General features: G+C 41.4%; 1 protein-coding gene across 1 annotated transcript in view; it reads right to left on the bottom strand.

The window, feature by feature from the left end:
• The window catches only part of VPS41 (VPS41 subunit of HOPS complex), a 107193-nt gene extending 89422 nt beyond the window's left edge, over window positions 1-17771 (bottom strand). Inside the window, exons 1-2 of the mRNA XM_068156861.1 lie at window positions 17713-17771; window positions 10612-10650 (exon numbers count right to left, since the gene is read on the bottom strand). Of these exons, the coding sequence (XP_068012962.1) occupies window positions 10612-10650; window positions 17713-17733 (60 nt within the window). The 5' untranslated portion in view covers window positions 17734-17771. The remainder of the gene's footprint in view (window positions 1-10611; window positions 10651-17712) is intronic.
• Window positions 17772-18623: the final 852 nt, after the last annotated feature.

Raw genomic sequence — 18623 nt, 5'->3', positions numbered from 1 at the left:
ACCGCCTAACTCTTCCATATTTTCTGCCCGAAAAAAAAGCCCAAAGCTAAACAAGACCAGTAACACTGAATTTTAAAATTCTTGACAAATGTATTAAGAGAGAAAGAAATATATACTGAACAAAATGTGTAATGTGCTTCATGTGCAGCAAGCTGTTGTAAAATAAATCATGATCAGTTTTCAACCACACAGCAATGCTAATTTGAAACACATATTCAATTTAGTTTCCTACTTACATTTCACTACTGAAACTAGCAGTAAAATTGCTAAAACTATGATGTGAAGAACCTGTAAAGAAGAGGTATCCATAAACATATCCCTAAACTCTTTTCCAATTGAATGGAATACTCTAACCAGAGAGACTTACTACAAATGCCATCCTATTAAGAGCTCTTCCATTTGTCACTTATGAACTTCTGAATTCAAAACAAATTCCTCTTCCTAAACCTACCACCTTGCTACCAACTCCTCTTCTGGAGCAGATTTACAATACTAAGGAGAGCTGCAAAAATGTGCAGTAAGGCCTCAAACAGCCAACATCACCATGAGGGATGCTCACCTGCCTTTACAAATGTAGGTTTGCAACCTTCTTTCAGATACTCTGCCCGTATTTCCTCGCCTTGCCTGCAGGAACAACTGCAATGGAATTATGAGAAGAAAATGTAATCTGCAACCAGTCCTCACAAAGAAGATTTCCAGAAGGAACCTGTGGGCAGTTCCTAGAGTTATTCCATTAGCCCACATTTGCTCCTGCAGCAGAGGATCTGTGCACAGGACAGTCTGTCACATGAACTACATGCTCTACTGATTGTGAATACTCTAATTATGTTACAGGCACTGACAGCAAAGTGTCATCCTTCCTGCATGATTTGCCCCCCAAGTTTTCCAAAGCCTTTATGGAAATAAACGGTGCATACATTATAAGGCAAGTGCCCTTCCTCTTTGTCGCACATCTTCTGTCCAGTCCCAGCTAGAATTCCAATTACTAGAGCTGGCTATTCTAGTCATGTTTAAGCCTGCAAATTTTGACCCTGCAAAGCATTAAATTCTAATACCTGAGGTCCATCACTCAAGCAACTACAAAGGAGCTACACTCATACCCTGCTGCAACAAGGCCACAGTGTCACAGATCTTCCTAAAAAGCCATATCTTGACAAACACCAAAAGACAAAATAAACCTGCTTTCTTTCAAGTTAATGTCAATTTCAGAGGCTATTAAAAAAAAAAGTTAAATTAGCTTAAATTCCATTAAAAGTCTTCTGTCTCTGTGTATCTGAATAGGCAATGAATGGTACAGATTCTAAAAATCTAAAAAAAACCCAAACCAAAACCCAACCAAACACAACCCAAGCAACACTCTGGTGCCAACGTCCAAACCCAACGTAACTGCTAAAAAGGGAGATGAAGCTATGTAGCAATTTGTGACAGTAACTTCTACTGAAGTTTAATACAGGCCAGATCTTTGGAAGTCCATGTAGAACTTACTGTGGAATCAGCATTTTTATGTATTTAAATAGTCATCACTATCCCCCAGAAGAAAAAAAAATAATTAAACTTATTAAAGCTCAGGAATTATTAGCTTACAAACTCTATGAAAAATCTCCAGTAGAAGCAAAGAAACCAACTCCATTTATTTCTGAGTTAAAATAAAGGTTCACAGAACACCCTCAGTAATGCAAAATGGAATGAGCATGTCCTTGGCACTCTGCTGGGGTCAGCTTCACTTCATATAGAAATTCAACAACAAATATTAATAAACAAATTAATTACCTGAACCCCCAGGATGCTGCCTCCAGGAAGAATTACTTGTATATGTACAGAAGTACATATACATAGCAAAATACACAGCAGAATTCAACTGCCAAGATCACCTTTTTTGGTCTTCATGTCTTGATTTGATCTAAAACACACCCTTTAATTTTGTTGTGGAAATAAGGTCTTCATCAGGGGGTTGGATTGGTGATCTCAGTTTTCATTTTGAAGGCCTGTGGGCCAGTGGGCTGAGAAGAATTTCATCTACAAATTCCCTAAGTGGTGTGGGAACAATGAGTACTTATCCAAGTGGCCGGTACCTTGCTGAGAAGCAGAACCACTGACTTTTAGCCACACTGCTGAGAGAAGCCCATCATCAGTGGGGATTTACATCACTGTCCAACCCCCAGGCCATGTGCAAACCTTTTCTATCACCAGCATTGCCTGCAAGGGCAAGATCTGCAGGCTATGTAAACCTTAGTTACAAGCCCAAAAAGCACCTCACAAACCTTAGAATAACTCACAAGATTCCACAAGGAAGCCTTTATTACCCAACAAAAGATACAGCTAGCATTTTTTATTTAACTTCCACCTCATTACCACACCTGGGAACTGAACTACATGGGCTGTAATGCCTCCTTTGGCATTATTATTATTGTTATTATTATATATAATATTATTATTTTCAGTCTTTATCCTCTCCAGTTCAGATCCTAGACCCTTGTCAGGACCAGACTATCTCCCTTCACCCCAGGTCAGAAGAAAATGAAGCAATGATTTATGAATTAACCCAACTTGAGCTTTGCAAAACCCCACTCCCCAAATTCCTTAGAGAAAATACCCATCTGGGTCCCTCAGACAAGTAGATTCACCATTTCAGTATCTGTCACCTCTAGTTCTCTTACCCAGATCATACTTAATCTAAACGTGTTCTGGTAATCCAGATGACCAGACACGAATGCCCACATTCTTAGTAGCACCTCAGGAATATCCATGTGCATCATTTCTCACTCCTTGCTTTACCATATTCCACACAAAGATATCCCCTTTTTCTAATAGCTGTATGTTAAACCACTGAAACTTCCCATATTTTTGGTACCTAAAGGCAGTAATGAGGCCTGACAAACTGTATAGCTTCTCCTCCCTGAAAATAATGCCTAAATACCTAAAGTTTGGACAACTTTGGTCAGCCAGAACAATGGCCAGTTTCTTCAGCCTGCTTGGGAGGGCAAGGCAAGATGCAGGCACAGCAATCAATTATTTACTGCAGCAATGCAGGGCTGGATCTGCTGACTGGGTGACAATGAAATGCAATTCAAAACTGAATTAAGTGACTCCACTCATCACAATGTTACGTCAGGTGGAGGCCGAATGGGGTGTCCTGCCTGCAAAGCACCAGTCAATCCCACCTATCATCCAGCTATCCAAAGCCAACAGGTTAAGAGTGCTGGCTCCCAGTGTCACCCTTAATCTCCACTTTTAAGGCTGAAGGACTCTTCAACAAGCTAGAGAAAATAGAACTTAGCTCTTCTCAAACACCTCACAAAACTCTCCCAGCCTGGACTTCCATGTCAATTCCAACACCTTCCAGTGTGCCTTCCAGGAATCCCATCTTAGAATCACATAATTATTATGATGGGAAAAGACCTTTTATATCATCAAGTCCAGCCATCTTCTTACTCTTTAAAGACAGTCTGAACTAGATACAGTTTCAACTTTCCTTCATCCAGAAAGGAAGTTGGTATATATTATTTTATACCTTGGATTAGTGAAGACAGACTTGGCCATGCCAGGGACACAATTAGCATGTATTTCGATGTGGAAGAGAGCCGAGTTTACTTTTTACCTATACTGCATTAACAGAATTACAATATTCCTTTTTTGTTTGGTTTTTGTTTTGTTCTTTAATAAATGTTACAACCATTTGGAATAAATCGTAAAAAACTATTTAAGTTTCTAACCTGTATGAGAATTAGATTCTATTCTGCAACTATTGCTACACAAGACCACAAAAGGCATGAAGACTGACATTTCCAAACCATGAAAACACATTTGTGGCTTATGCTGCTAAAAATATTCTCCCCTGATTCTATGGTGAAAATACAGTAATGTTAGTTCAGTGAAGGAAGTGAAATGAATAACCTCCCATCCAGTTCCTTTATGATTCCTCATAAGGCAAATCACCAATACTTCCCCAGTACCTGGCTGTAAAATTTGTAAATATGGATTAGGATGGTAAAATTTCACACAGCAGTTTTCTGTTCTCCCCATGCATTTTCTGCAGGGATTTATTTAATACCTTGACCTCTTTGGGAAAATGCAGGCATTCAACAAGAGCAAGGAATTAAGATGATATGGCTGCCTGTGAATATGTATCAAAATGGGCTGCATTCACAGTATGAAATGGCACATAGATGAAAAGCAAAGCGGAGAGCATTTTATTTCTTTGCAAAACTGTTGCAGCAATAGAGAATGTCACACTGTATTTGGGGAACACAGATTGAAGAGTCACTCCTACAGGTCTGAAAGAGCTGGGCGCCAGCCAAGCTGTGAAGTAGAAGTAACACACACATGACACACTGGGCATGAGCAGTTATCATAACTGGTGTGTTAAAAAAAATTAAATATTAGGAATCCATATAGTACAATTCCCATCAATATCTTCTATGGCAAAGAACACCTGAAAACTTTCAACTCCACTTCAGTGTTCAAAAGAACAGCATCAGCCCATTCACAAAGTGCACCATACAGAGGCAGCACAGGATGGGCTATTTTATCTCAAATGTCCAAATCCAATTCCAGCACTGAAAAATCCAAAAGCAGTTCAAACCTCAATGAAGCTACACATGTCCACTTGTATTTCCCTTCTGCTGAGTAAGGAACTTGGGCAAACATTTGTTTCCCTTGTGAACACTACTCAAGCAGCCTGGTTGCCACCTTGTGATGTACTGCAGATGAAAACTCTACAGCACGGTTTCGGGGACAGCAGTTTTCAAAGTTCACCCACTCACCACAGTGAGCCAGATGGGAAACAGCTGAATTTGCCTGCTCCTTTCCTTTTTTCAGCCCAGAGTGTTATTCTACCCAGAAGAGTACATTTAGCATTTTAGAAAAGCCACATCTGCATACTTGGTAACCACGCTCGCTTTGCAATCGCATTTAATTTATGTAACATGCACAGCAGCATTTTTACTTTTTTATGTATTCCACAACACTGAGATAGAACAGGCACTTCTGGTTAATATTAATAGCTCATTAAATGAAGTATCTAATTTTCACTCAAAACCAGAAGGTATTAAAAGAATATAGCAATAATCCATTTCTCCTGCAAGTCAATCCTCTAACGATGTATATTATAATGTTAGTTACTAGTCACTGCAAACTTGTTTTTCAAATTAATGTATGAAAAGATTCCATTTAAACTTCAATAAATAATTTACTATGTTCATCCTACTGACTCAAATTGATAAATTATTTGCATGATACATTTTCTCATTAATAAGGAGAAGATCTTTCTGTCCGGAATTTATATATCCTTCCTTTCCATTCTCTCCATTTAAAAGGCCACTTTCACTTAAAGCCGTGCAGGGGGAAGCAATCTCTCTTCAGATTGCTCAGGTATGCTAAAGAAAATATGCTTTTTTGAACATTTTTCTCCCATTTTATATTCTTAAAACAAATGGAACAGAAAAAATGGCAACCTAGTGGAGAGCTATTCAATAATAAAGAGGCATGATAAAGTTCTTTGTCAAAGGTCAGACAGGAGATGAAAAAAGGCAAGCTGGACTGGGGTGCAGTAGCCAAACCTACCTTTCAGCCATTTATTTTTGTTGCAATGGTGATGCCCCTTCAAAAGCTACTATCCACAGGAGGACTCACCTCTTCCAGCCCAATGCTCCACACTCCATGTTAAGAGAACATTTTGATGGAAACAGACTATGACAGGGAGCCTTTTTTACCAGATGCTTTATTTACTTGAAAAGATTTAATTGCTTTGACCTAATACAGACCCAATCTAACAAGACTAAGATCTGGAGTGCACCGAAAAGGAAAAGAAAACATCAAGCCTTTTTAGCTGCCTGTTAAGGTTTTCATGGTTTTTAACTGTGTTTCTCCTCTGATCAGTTTTTAAAACCCTAAAGAGGAAGCCACTATCAATGTAAAAGTGTATCACTGAAGGACATTCTTAAACCACCATAAACTGTCCGAGAACTGGGTTAATCAAGAATTTCTACAACACTTTTCTCTCTACAAACTCTCAACAGAATTTATTAATATAATGTTTGAATAACTACAAGAATAAGCTAAATCCCTTTGACTGGAAATGTACAGAGCACTGATGACTAACACACAAACACCCAGTAAAATAAGGCAATGTAAATATTAATGCAAATTTTTTCCTAAAAAAATACACAAAGAAAACTATTTAAAGTATCTTTTTGCAGAAAATCAGCATCTGCACTCTCCTGACTCTTCTTCTGGTGGTTTCCTTTAACAGTCCACCAACACAAACCAGAAAACGTAACACTACAGTGCAGCACCTACAAAAAAAAATTAAAATCAGTGAAACTCCTCACATAATCACAGGATCATCTCATGGGACATAGTACTCATTTGATGGTTTCAGTGACACTTGTTCTTGAAAAGGTGCTCCCTGTAAAGATGATACTGGAGAGGGCATTCTGCACACAGGCCCATCAGCAAGTTAGAAAGGAGCAACAAGTAACTAACCATATTCCAGGATGGTAACTTCATTTCAGTTCCCTCAAGTAGGAAGTTTCTGGGTTTTGAGACGTCATGACTTGAATGTTATCAGTACCTCACACTCACACATGGGGTTTGAAACCCTGTCTTTACCTCTCAAGAGTAGGAAATTATTGTTCCGTTTTATGAGGGTGGGAGGCATGCAGGCAATAAAGAGGCAGACCGTAATTAACCCATGCAGAAAGGATGAACACATCCTGCACACAGGCAGTCTGAGGTTGAGACAGAAGGTGTGGGTCCTGGGACCCTGAAGCATATTTCCAAACATATTTCTGCTCCATGCAAGTTACCTGAAATAACTAACTTATACAGATTAGCAATTTTCCAGAGTGCAAGACATGCTTTGATTAGTACAAATCAAGTCTCAATGGAAACATTCTGCGCACCATTACAGAGTGTAAACAAAAATGGCAATTCACCTGACCTCACAAGATTTCACAGTGTAACATAACGAACCGTGACTCTGCCATACCGTGTAACTACAATGCACTGTAAATAAACACCCTCTAGAGCAACACAGTGCAGAACAGCATGGAGATTCAGGGAGACTCAAGCTGGCTCTTCAATAAGCTGATACAAAACCAGTTTCTTCACAGAATGTGACTCATGAGTGCATTTCACAGTACGTGCTGGTGTGCACAACCGTAGTGCAGCTATTCCATGTTTTAAAGATCACTTGCTTTAAATGAAAATAAAAATGTTTAAATCACTTCACAACAGTTGTTACACAATATAGCAGGATTCTCTCATTAAAGCAAAACTGTCAAAGACAAAACTACAAGCTGAGCAGCAGCATTAACTTAAGTACAAGCAAAATACCAACATACACTTCACCTTACCAACATGGTGCACTGGTACTGAAGCTTAACTATGTATTTATACATTTACTAGTGTCATATTTTGCTAACTAGCTGGGGAAATACAAGTATCTGCCTGGCAGAAAATAGCTCAACTGAGAGAAGTAAGATTTTACAGAAACCAAGATATTGCAAGGAAGAAAATGAATTTGAACACAGAAATTCAATATAGACTGTACATATTTTAAGCAGATTTTTTCCCTCTTGAAAAGTAAAAGACTGTGTTAGATATACTGCACCATAATCATATCATGGTATAATATATAGCTGTCCGTCTATAGGATGAAAAAGCTTATATTATCTAATATCATATATATGGATATGAAATAAAAGTGTAAGTTGTTCTGTGGTTACCAGGGAAAATCTGTTATGCATCTAGAAGTGCTGACACAAGTAACTAGCACTATCTCCACACAGGAAGGTCTGCTGAACATCTGAACTCACGCACCATCTCTTAGGAATTCAATTTAGTGGGAAGCAAGAGCTGGAATAAAACTTACAATGAAGGGCTCTTAGCTGATGTACATTCAAGAGAGTCAATGTTTGCAGAATGCCAAATCTAAGGACTCTAAAATTAAGTCTTTGCAAATAAACATCCCATCATTTGAAACAAACCAAGCAGGTAGTTAGAGTTAGCATCTTATTTACGAGGAGCTACTAAAAGAAAGATACTAAAAGAATTGCTACATAGAACAAAACACTGTGTGTTTGTGACCAAGAAGGTCAACAACATCCTGGCCTGTATCAGAATAATGTGGTAAGTAGGACCAGGGAAGTGACTGTCCTTCTCCTCCACCAGCACTGGTGAGGCTGCTTCTCAAATATTGCATTCAGGTTTTGGCTCCTCACTACAAAAAGGGTATTTTCTTGCTGGAGCATGTCCAGAGAATGGCAACAACGATGGTGAGCATTCCAGAACACAAGTCTCACAACTTGTGGCTGAGGGAACCAGGGTTATTCAGTCTGGAGAAAAGGAGGCTGAGAAGAGACCTCATTGCTCTCTACAACTACCTGAGAACAGGCTGTAGTGAGGTGGGAGTTGGTATCTTGTAACAAGTAAGAAGTGGTAGGACAATAGGAAGTGGCCTCAAGTTGTACTGGGAGAGGTTAGATTGGATATTAAGAAAAAAAATCCTTCAACAAAAGGTATCACATGTCCCCTGAAGTCAAAGTAGTAATTTCCAGTTTTATGGGGAGAATCTAAATTAAGTGCAAGACCAACTGCACATGCAAAAATCTTAATTACTATAAGATGTCTATAATATCTATGCCATAAATATTGTATTTTGTAATGGGTAAAACTGCAGCCAGGCTGCAAGGATTAAAGTCTCAATTCTAGTATTGCCACCATAAAATCAATCCCTGACCATTCAAATTCTGGGCCACTCCAAAGAAATAATACAGTTTTATGATCCCAGGAGCTAAGAGCAAACCCATCAGCTCACTCTTAACTCTGATCATAATTTACATAATATAAGCAAACACTGACAGCATTGAGACTTTCTGATTCTAACACTATTTTTGGTTTCTATCTGAATGATCACTATGAATAGCCTAGCAAGCAATGTAAATGCTGAGACTGTGAAAATTGTTCACTACTTCCTTGAAGTACTTCTAAACATGGCTTTGAAGTTTTATTTTATCAGCTACCCGCACAGCATCAAGGCACTACAGACTGGACCTACTACTCAAAGACAACTCATGAAGAATGTGTTCACATGCATTAGAATGACAATTATATTTTTATTAAGATCTCAATATGAAATTTTCCTTTTCACCTCACATGCAAAATTAATTTTTTCTTAAAAATTAGCAAAGGTCTTGCTGAAACTTCATGACTTTCAATTGTGTGAAAGCTACATGATGCCTATTTTCACTTAAGGAAAAACCAAATAAACTCCCAACAACCTGGCAACACATTTATGATTAATTCTGCTGTAAATATTGATTTACTATGGGCTGAAATGTTGAAAGGCCATTAAAAAGGCCATTAAAAGAAGTTCTCACTTGCAATAGGCTGTAAAGAAAAAAATCTGACTCAGCAAGTATTTGCTCAGCAAGTCAGCATTTGTGTCCACTATCCTGTGAATGTCAATCCTTGAGAGGATTGCGGTTCTACCAAACACTGAGTAGTTCTCCAGTCATTGTCTATGCCACAGAACATCACAAAGCAACATCTAGAATTCAAACATTCCACACTAGGCAAAAAATGTCTGACCTAGGGGCTGTTCTCACACAGTAAGGCCAAAGAAATGCCTGCTCCTCAGCAGCAATGCTGTATGGTACCACTGGAGACTACCACTCATGCAGAGCAGAGGGGAAAAAAAAGAAATCCCACAAGAAACCAAGTAGCTACAAAAAGATTCTTGCTGAATCGACCACTGCAGTCTCTGCAGTACCCACTGTCTGGGATATTAGGATTTCTGCCTCCTTAGTGCTTAAACCTGGATCCCACATTTGAAGATTGATCCCAATAAAAAAAGAAAATCTTCCCAACAGCAAGTGCCATTGAAGTTTGGGAAGTCTAGGAGCCACTGTCACTTCGTTATACAATGGATAATACCCTGCTCTGCATCACCTGTCCTTGCTGGTAGCCACCACTGAAGCTGCTCAGCCATGATTATTTCTTCCTTCTTGTAGCCATCCTAGAGCACACTGAAGTAGCCCTTTCCAGATACCTCATGGTTCCCTCAAAGGAGGCAGGTTTGGAGTTACCACATTGCTGTTCACAGACAAATTCTTGAACCCTCAATAGCTCCCTTCCTCTCCTCAGCCCCAACCCGTGTTTTCCAGCATCTACAGCAGGGCAGGCAGACCTCTCCAGAACAGGAGACAATTTTTGACAAAATGTCATTTCAAGAACAGAGACTCTACAGAACATGATTAAATCTAGCCTATGAATCTATTACCATAATACAGTAGCTACCTGAATGTAGTATTACTGCATATATAATTATACTGACAATTAAATTTTCATTTGATCAAAACAGAAGTGCAACCACTTGAATTTGTCTCTTAAAATAATTCATTTTACTATAGAGAGGGGATCGTGGGTTGGTTGGTTGGTTTTTTTTTAAACCTAAAGAAGTTTCTAATAGCAAATAACAGTTCTTTTTTAATAATTTAAACCCATATTAACACCCCTTGCTACACAATACCAGCAAAACTTCTAAAACCAACTAATGAGGCAGCATTTTTCACTCCAGGTTCAAGCATGAAGCTTTTTAAGCAGGCTTACCTCAGATTCATCTGTTGATTCCTCATTAGATCTGGTTTCCTGTAAATGACACAAAGGAGAAATTAGCTAAATACATTTGTATGTAGCTGAGCAGTATTCTCCCCTTTTAAAGTACTTTTAAAATATTTAATAATAATAATAAATAATAATAATAATAATAATAATAATAATAATAAAACCAGGTTGGAAGAGACCTTCAAGATCATCACATCCAACCCATCAACCAATCCAACCGACTTAAACAACTAAACTATGCAACCAAGCACCCCATCAAGTCTCTTCCTGAACACCTCCAATGATGGTGACTCCACCACCTCCTCGGGCAGCCCATTCCAATGGGCAATCACTCTCTATGTATAGAACTTCTTCCTAACATCCAACCTAAACCTCTCCCAGCGCAGCCTGAGACTATGTCCTCTTGTTCTGGTGCTGGTTGCCTGGGAGAAGAGAACAACATCCGCCTGCCTACAACCTCCCTTCAGATAGTTGTAGAGAGCAATAAGGTCACCCCTGAGTCTCCTCCTCTCCAGGCTAAGCAGCCCCAGCTCCCTCAGTCTCTCCTCATAGGGCTTGTGTTCCAAACCCCTCACCAACTTTGTTGCCCTTCTCTGGACACGCTCCAGCAAGTCAACATCCTTCCTAATCTGAGGGGTCCAGAACTGGACACAGTACTCGAGGTGCAGTGTACAGGGGCAGAATGACCTCCCTGCTCCTGCTGGCCACACTGTTCTTAATGCAGGCCAGGATGCCATTGGCCCTCTTGGCTGCCTGGGCACACTGCAGGCTCATGTTCAGCCTACCATCAACCAGTACCCCCAGGTCCCTCTCTGCCTGGCTGCTCTCCAGCCACTCTGACCCCAGCCTGTAGCACTGCATGGGGTTGTTGTGGCCAATGTGCAGAACCCGGCACTTGGATGTGTTAAATCTCATGCTGTTGGATTCTGTCCATCTGTCCAGCCTGTCGAGGTCCCTCTGCAGAGCCTCTCTACCCTCCAGCAGATCAACTCCTGCCCCCAGCTTGGTGTCGTCCGCAAATTTACTGATGATCGACTCAATGCCCTCATCCAGATCCTCAATAAAGATGTTAAAGAGCACAGGGCCCAGCACTGATCCTTGGGGCACACCACTAGTGCCTGGCCGCCAGCTGGATGTGGCACCATTCACCGCCACTCTCTGGGCTTGGCCCTCCAGCCAGTTCCTAATCCGTCACAGTGTACTCCCCTCCAAGCCATGGGCTGACAGCTTGGCCAGGAGTTTGCTATGGGGAACGGTGTCAAAGGCCTTTCTGAGGTCCAGGTAGACTACATCCACAGGCCTCCCCACATCCACCAGGCAGGTTACCTGCTCATAGAAGGAGATCAGGTTGGTCAGGCAGGACCTGCCCTTCCTAAATCCATGCTGGCTGGGCCATGCTGCCTAAATCCATGCTTGGCCATCCTGTAAGTGCTGTGTGATTGCACTCAAGATGACCTGTTCCATGATCTTGCCTGGCACTGAGGTCAGGCTGACAGGCCTATAATTCCCTGGCTCATCCAACCAGCCCTTCTTGTGGATGGGCACCACGCTGGCCAGCTTCCAGTCTTCTGGGACCTCTCCAGTGAGCCAGGACTGCTGAAAAATGATGGAGAGCGGCTTGGCCAGCTCCTCTGACAGCTCCCTCAGCACCCTAGGATGGATTCCATCTGGTCCCATGGACTTGTGGGGATTCAAGCGGCTGAGGAGAGCTCCAACTATCTGCTCATGGAACATAGGGAAACTGTGCAGCTCCCTGGCTCCTTCTGCCAGCTCTGCAGACCAGCTGTCTGGAAGATGTTCTGTCCTGCTAGTAAAAATTGAGGCAAAGAAAGTGTTGAGTACCTCTGCCTTTTCCTCATCCTTTGATACAACTTTCCCCTCCATGTCCACCAAGGAGTGGAGGTTGTCCTTGCCCTTCCTCTTGCTATTAATGTATTTATAAAAGGACTTTTTGTTGTCCTTCACAGCAGAGGCCAGTTTAAGCTCCAAATGTGCTTTTGCCTCCCTAATTTTCTTCCTACATGATTTAGCAACATCCTTAAACATTCTGTGGGTTGCCTCACCTTTCTTCCAAAGATGATACACCCTCTTTTTTTCCCTTAGTTCTATTAAAAGTTCATTAACCATCCAAGCTGGCCGTCTGCCCTGGCGGCACATTGGCACAGCCTGTTCCTGTGCCTTCAAGAGTTCTTCCCTGAAGCAGGTCCAGCCCTCCTGCACCCCTTTAGTTTTAAGGGCTTTATGCCAAGGAACCCTCTGAGTTAGTTCCTTGAGTAACCCGAAGTTTGCCCTCCAGAAGTCCAGAGTGGAGGTCTTCTTGCTGCCCCTCTTAGCTTGACCGAATACTGAAAATTCAATTATCTCATGGTCACTGGCCCCTAAACAGCCTCCGACCACCACATCACCCACCAGCCCTTCCCTGTTGGTGAGGAGGAGGTCAAGCATAGCCTTACCCCTGGTAGGCTCTCGCAGCACCTGGGATAAGAAGCTGTCCTCCATGCACTCTAAGAACCTCCTAGACTGTCTCCTCTCTGCTGTGTTGAGATCCCAGCAGATGTCAGGCAGGTTGAAGTCGCCCATGAGAACAAGGTCAGGCAATCCTGAGACAGCCCTAAGCTGCCTACAGAATGCTTCATCAACATCTTCCTCCTGGTTGGGTGGTCTATAATGGACTCCAACCAGGATGTCTGCCCTGCCAGTCTTCCCTCTAATTCTTACCCACAAGCACTCAACCCGATCGTCCGGAAGTGGAAGAAATTCAACTTTCAGACCTTCCAACCTTTCCATTCATATCCAATTCATGCTTGCACTTGCAATCCAGTGCCACGCTGAGACTCAGTGGCATCAGTTGACTGTGACACTACTGTCAGTTACCCTAAAAGAGTGACTGGATCATCTGAGAATAGCAAGCTTTGCAAAGCAACCACCCATGTCTTGACATGCAAGTCAGAATAGCATTCTCAAGTTAACCACAAACTATCTTTAGCTTTCAAATATACAGCTGACAAGAGGTTTATTTGTCACTTAAATAATTTCAAGCCATTTTCCACAGAAATGTGGCATTTAGTGAGGTTTTCCTTCCCATCCCATGTTAATCCAAGCTATGTGGATTCTCTTGTCTTTGAAGAAACTGTACCTTTAAAATATCTCTGTCTGGCAAGACAATAATTCTTACTGTCCTACAAGAAAAAAAATCTTCCAAGTCAACTCCTGCTAATCTCTCACCTGTCCACTGAGAAAATCTGCTGATGCAATGTCTCCTCAAGGAGGTCAGCAAAATGAAGATTTACTTAACGTACTTATCGTTATCAATAGCAATAAAAGGTTACAACTAATACACTGACAGTGAATGTAAGCATTTTAACAAGAAAATATGATATAAACAAAGAATGAGCAAGAGAGAAGGCAGCATTTCAAATCTTAGGAAGTCTTAGTAAGACAAATGGCTACAGAATATCACCAGAGAAGGCAAACCGCCCCACCATAGACAAAAAAATACAGTTCCAAATAGTTTAAAGAAAAGTGGAAAGGGAAGAAAATTTAATGCACTGACCACCAGTGTCACTTTTAGTTTGCCACATTTATATAGTTTCTGTGTTTATAAAATGCATAGATTATGACCTCTAGGTAAAAAGCAAGTATCTCCTTTGTATCAGCGGAGGTTCCCCTTTAGTGACCGTAATGACCATCAGAACAGACAGGAAAAGCAATACTTCTGCTTGCTACTTGAAACTCAATGCAAGGTGTTACCATCATTACTGCTGTGTTTCCTCCATTCTACTGACTACAACCAGTTCCACCTCTAAATCATGCATCCCATGGAAGGGTTAACTGTGTAGTCTGTACTCCTGACATTAGTTGGGAAATTGCAAGTAGAAAGAACATATGAGTCAAGATGGAGTAAATCCTGGCATCCTTTCTAGCTTAGGTTTGACTCTTCCTCTATCAGTCTCACAGTCTCTACCCACAAGATGCTGTTATCTTTCAGGAAATTACAATTTTATTACATATAATCATTATGAATCTTAAAATCTATTGAACACTAACCAAATGAGAACAGAACTAAAATATCGTGGTGGAACACTACCAGCCTACTGGACATTAAAAAAACCTTGCCTATGTCTCCTGAGAATCAAGAGCTGCTTACTCAACTACTTTATATATCAAAACTATTACCAGTACCATTTTGATATTTTCATAAAATTTGCAGATTGTAACAACAGAGAGACGTATTTTAAAAGTGACAATAATAACCTGTTCTCCTAAATGAAAAAAGAGAAAAAAGAAAACAGACAAAAAAGAAAACAGACAAAAAAGAAAACAGACAAAAAAGAAAACAGACAAAAAAGAAAACAGACAAAAAAGAAAACAGAGAAAAAAGAAAACAGAGAAAAAAGAAAACAGAGAAAAAAGAAAACAGAGAAAAAAGAAAACAGAGAAAAAAGAAAACAGAGAAAAAAGAAAACAGAGAAAAAAGAAAAAGATAAAAAAAAGATAAAAAAGAAAAAAAGATAAAAAAGAAAAAAGATAAAAAAGAAAAAAGATAAAAAAGAAAAAAGATAAAAAAGAAAAAAGATAAAAAAGAAAAAAGATAAAAAAGAAAAAAGATAAAAAAGAAAAAGATAAAAAAGAAAAAAGATTAAAAAACCAAAAAATTTTAAAAAAATTAAAAAATAATTTAAAAAAAAGAAAAAAAAAAGGAAAAAATAAGAAAAAAATAAAAAAAAAGAAGGCACATGCAACAACTGGTATTTTTGCTCATACACAAGACTTTCCAGTGCAGCAACACCACTTAATTTGCACCCACAGTTCTAATTGCTTTGGCTATTGAGGAGAACAAAAATGTAAGGAAAGTCCATGACGATAATTTTCAGGATGAGCTAACACCATGTAGACAGACATACACATGCAGGATGGAGTAACAGGCCACTTGCTGATCTTCACCTTCACCTGACTCCCTTAATAAATACTAATCCAAGTTGCAAGTTAAGTGTAAAGGAATCCTTGGAAAACAGTGACCTATCAAACCAATAGTTGATTTAAATAATCAGTCTGTGTGAACCATGAAAGTATCAATGTTTTTATTGAAGACACATACACTGGTATCCCTACCATATTCACAAGCCACTGCAACTGCAGCTACTGAATTTCATAAATGGCATACAAATTCAGGCAAATGCTTTATGGCTTCTGTTTTACCACAGAAAATAGCATGCAATAATCCAGGGGGAGGGCTTGGCCTAGGAAAAAATGCAGAAACTGTAGCTGAAGGTACTTAAAATTGGCATTTACCTACTAACTCACTTCATTAACAGTTTACTATGAATAGCTTTTTGCCTGAGTTCTCCATTCAGAGAGGCAAAGTGGAAGAGTAAACTGTAGTTACAACTGCCCTGGGATTTCGTCAGGTTCTTCTCTCTCTCCAAATACATCAACCAAGAGGATTATCCCCACTGCTACTTTTTAGGCCTTGTAACTGTGAAAAGGAAATCCCTCAACAGGGATTTGTAGACAATCAGAATTCCAAACCATGTAGGAATAGCCGTTATTGGTAGGTCTTAAACTCTAGGGGAAAATCAGCAATACACTTCAGCCAGCTGGCAAATCAGAGAATGCACTGGGTTGGAAGGGACCTTTAAAGGTCATCCAGTCCAACCCCCCTGCAGTAAGGAGGGACTGTCATGTCAATGCAGTTGCTCAAGTAGCCTGTGAATGGAGAAAGGGAACACAGATGAGGAAACTACAAAAATATGAAGTGATCTCTCACCAGACCAAACATAACCTTCTCAAGAAATTCTTAAGCTAACTTTCCAGTATAATGGATATAGAGTTTTCCATTCCCTGCTTTCACAAGCATCAGATGCTACCCACTATATGTTCAGGCCCATAAAGCTGCTGCAAGGGGAAAAACATGAAACCTGTATTTCAAAGAAACCTATATGCACAACAAACACATTCCTTTCAGTAGGGATGCTCCCCACAGGAAGTAAACAGAAATGAACAAGGTAACTTTAACCCTATAGTCCAAACAGGTGAAAACACAGGCTGCTCTAATCCTTTACATTATTAGGAAGGATAAGACTTGTCAGAGTTGGGTTTATGCCAAAAACTCTTTCAAATGCTCCCACAGCTAAAACCTCACCAAAGCAGGGGATGAAGCCTCCCTTAAAGAAGCCAACCCTGCCCAGTAAAAGCCCTGACAGCAGGAAGGTGGAAACCAGACACCAATTTCCAGTTAAGACAAATTTCCTTGAGGCAATTCTTAAGCTCCCACCTTCAGGCATTCAAGGCAGACAAACACCACACATCTTAGGTGTGTGCCCACGGCCTGGCTCAGCAAAGAAGTGTGGAGAAAGTATCTGAAAGGACTGGGAACTTCCCTTCTTGTTTTCGGGTGTTTTTTTTTTTTTTTGGGGGGGGGTTCCTTTCTTTCTTTTTCTTTCTTTTTTCTTTTTTCCCCTCGGGAGTGAGTGGCCTAAGCAAGCAGAGGAGGAATCCCCTTCAGGGAACCGCAGGTCACAAACACAACTCCTCAAATTGTGCCTCAGAAGAAAACTCCCCGGTTGAGATGGACCTGCTCATGTCTCCTCTGCCACCGGGTAAACGACACTTTCTAACCTGTTTCAGACAAACCCTTCAACTCATTAATCCCGACTCTACAGCGGTGCCAGCTTCGTGCCTAAACCCCTCCCTCCTGCCTAGCCCCAGCTTCCTGCATCGTGTGTTTAGATCTAAAGAGCGGAGCCCTGAAGGCTTGCGTCCCTCCTCGCCCTTCTACAGGGATTTTTAAACAAAACCCGAGAGGCAGCCTCGGGCAGCCCCATCCGCGCAGCGCGGCGAGGGAGACGAAGTCCCGCAAACGCCACCTCCCATCTTCTCGCCCCCGCCCGGCGCAGCAAGGCTCCAACCCGCCGCTCCCGCACCGCCGCCGGCCCCCGCACGGTGCGTAAGGCTGATTGGCAGCCTCTGCCCCGCACACTCGCGCTGTGCCTTCGGCCCCCTGCTCCCAGGGGCCGTCCCGGTCCCTCGCTCCCTCCACTCCTCTGCTCGCCCTCTCCAGCGGGGCAGTGCCCTCACGGCCTCTACCTTATCCTCCGCTTCCGCCATGGCGCGGCCAGCAAGCGGTCATGTGAGGGGCAGGAAACGGAGCGGGGCGGAGAACCCTGGGAAATGTAGTTTCGGAGGGCGTGTGTTCCCCTCCAACTTCTAGGTGTGGTGGCAGTAGCTCAAAAACTACACAAACAACAGAGGCAAGGCTGGGCCAACACAAAGTCATAGAATGGACTGAGTTGGAAGAGATCTTTAAAAGTCATCCTGCAGTGAGCAGAGACATCTTCAACTAGAGGTCTGTCAAACGTGACCTGGAATGTTCCCAGGGATGCGGCATCTACAACCTGTTTGGACAACCTCTGCCAGTGTTTCACTACCCTCAGCATAAACCTGACATCTCGTTCAGGTTTTCCTTCTGCCCTCCTTAGTTGAAGGTGGGAGACCTTTTTAAGCAGAATTCCTTCAGTTCCCTCTAGGAGGCACTGCACCCAGCTATGACAAAATTGAAGGTGGCTACCATGGTGAACGCTTAGATGGACTCCCTTTAGGGAGGCTTTGGGCACAGTAGAAGCTACAAGCCACTTGCAGTGTACTAGCATGCATATGTTTGGCCTATATCTGGGGCTACACTGTAGCAGTTGCTCTCCCCTGCAGCAGTTGCTCTCCCCTGCAGAAAAGGGGAATGAGGAAAGGGAGGGAAGACCTGCAGGCTGAAATGAAAACAGGTTTCAAGAAACAACCAAACTAATACCAAGGCGAATATAAAGCATACAAAGCTACACTCAGTCCAGCAAATGCATGATGGTCACAACAGACAGGAAAGCAGTTCTTGGAAGAATGAAACAGATGAGCAGGAGGAGCCCAAACAGGAGACTCAGTCCTCAGCAAACTTCTCCCTTAATAATGAGCATAATGTTTATGGTTGAGGATGCACCATCTCAGGTCAG

Source organism: Melanerpes formicivorus, unplaced genomic scaffold (genome assembly GCF_026170545.1).
Source record: "Melanerpes formicivorus ecotype bairdi unplaced genomic scaffold, bMelFor1.0.p_v2 SCAF_35, whole genome shotgun sequence".
Taxonomy (NCBI): Eukaryota; Metazoa; Chordata; class Aves; order Piciformes; family Picidae; genus Melanerpes; species Melanerpes formicivorus.
This window is presented reverse-complemented; position numbering and strand designations above follow the sequence as displayed.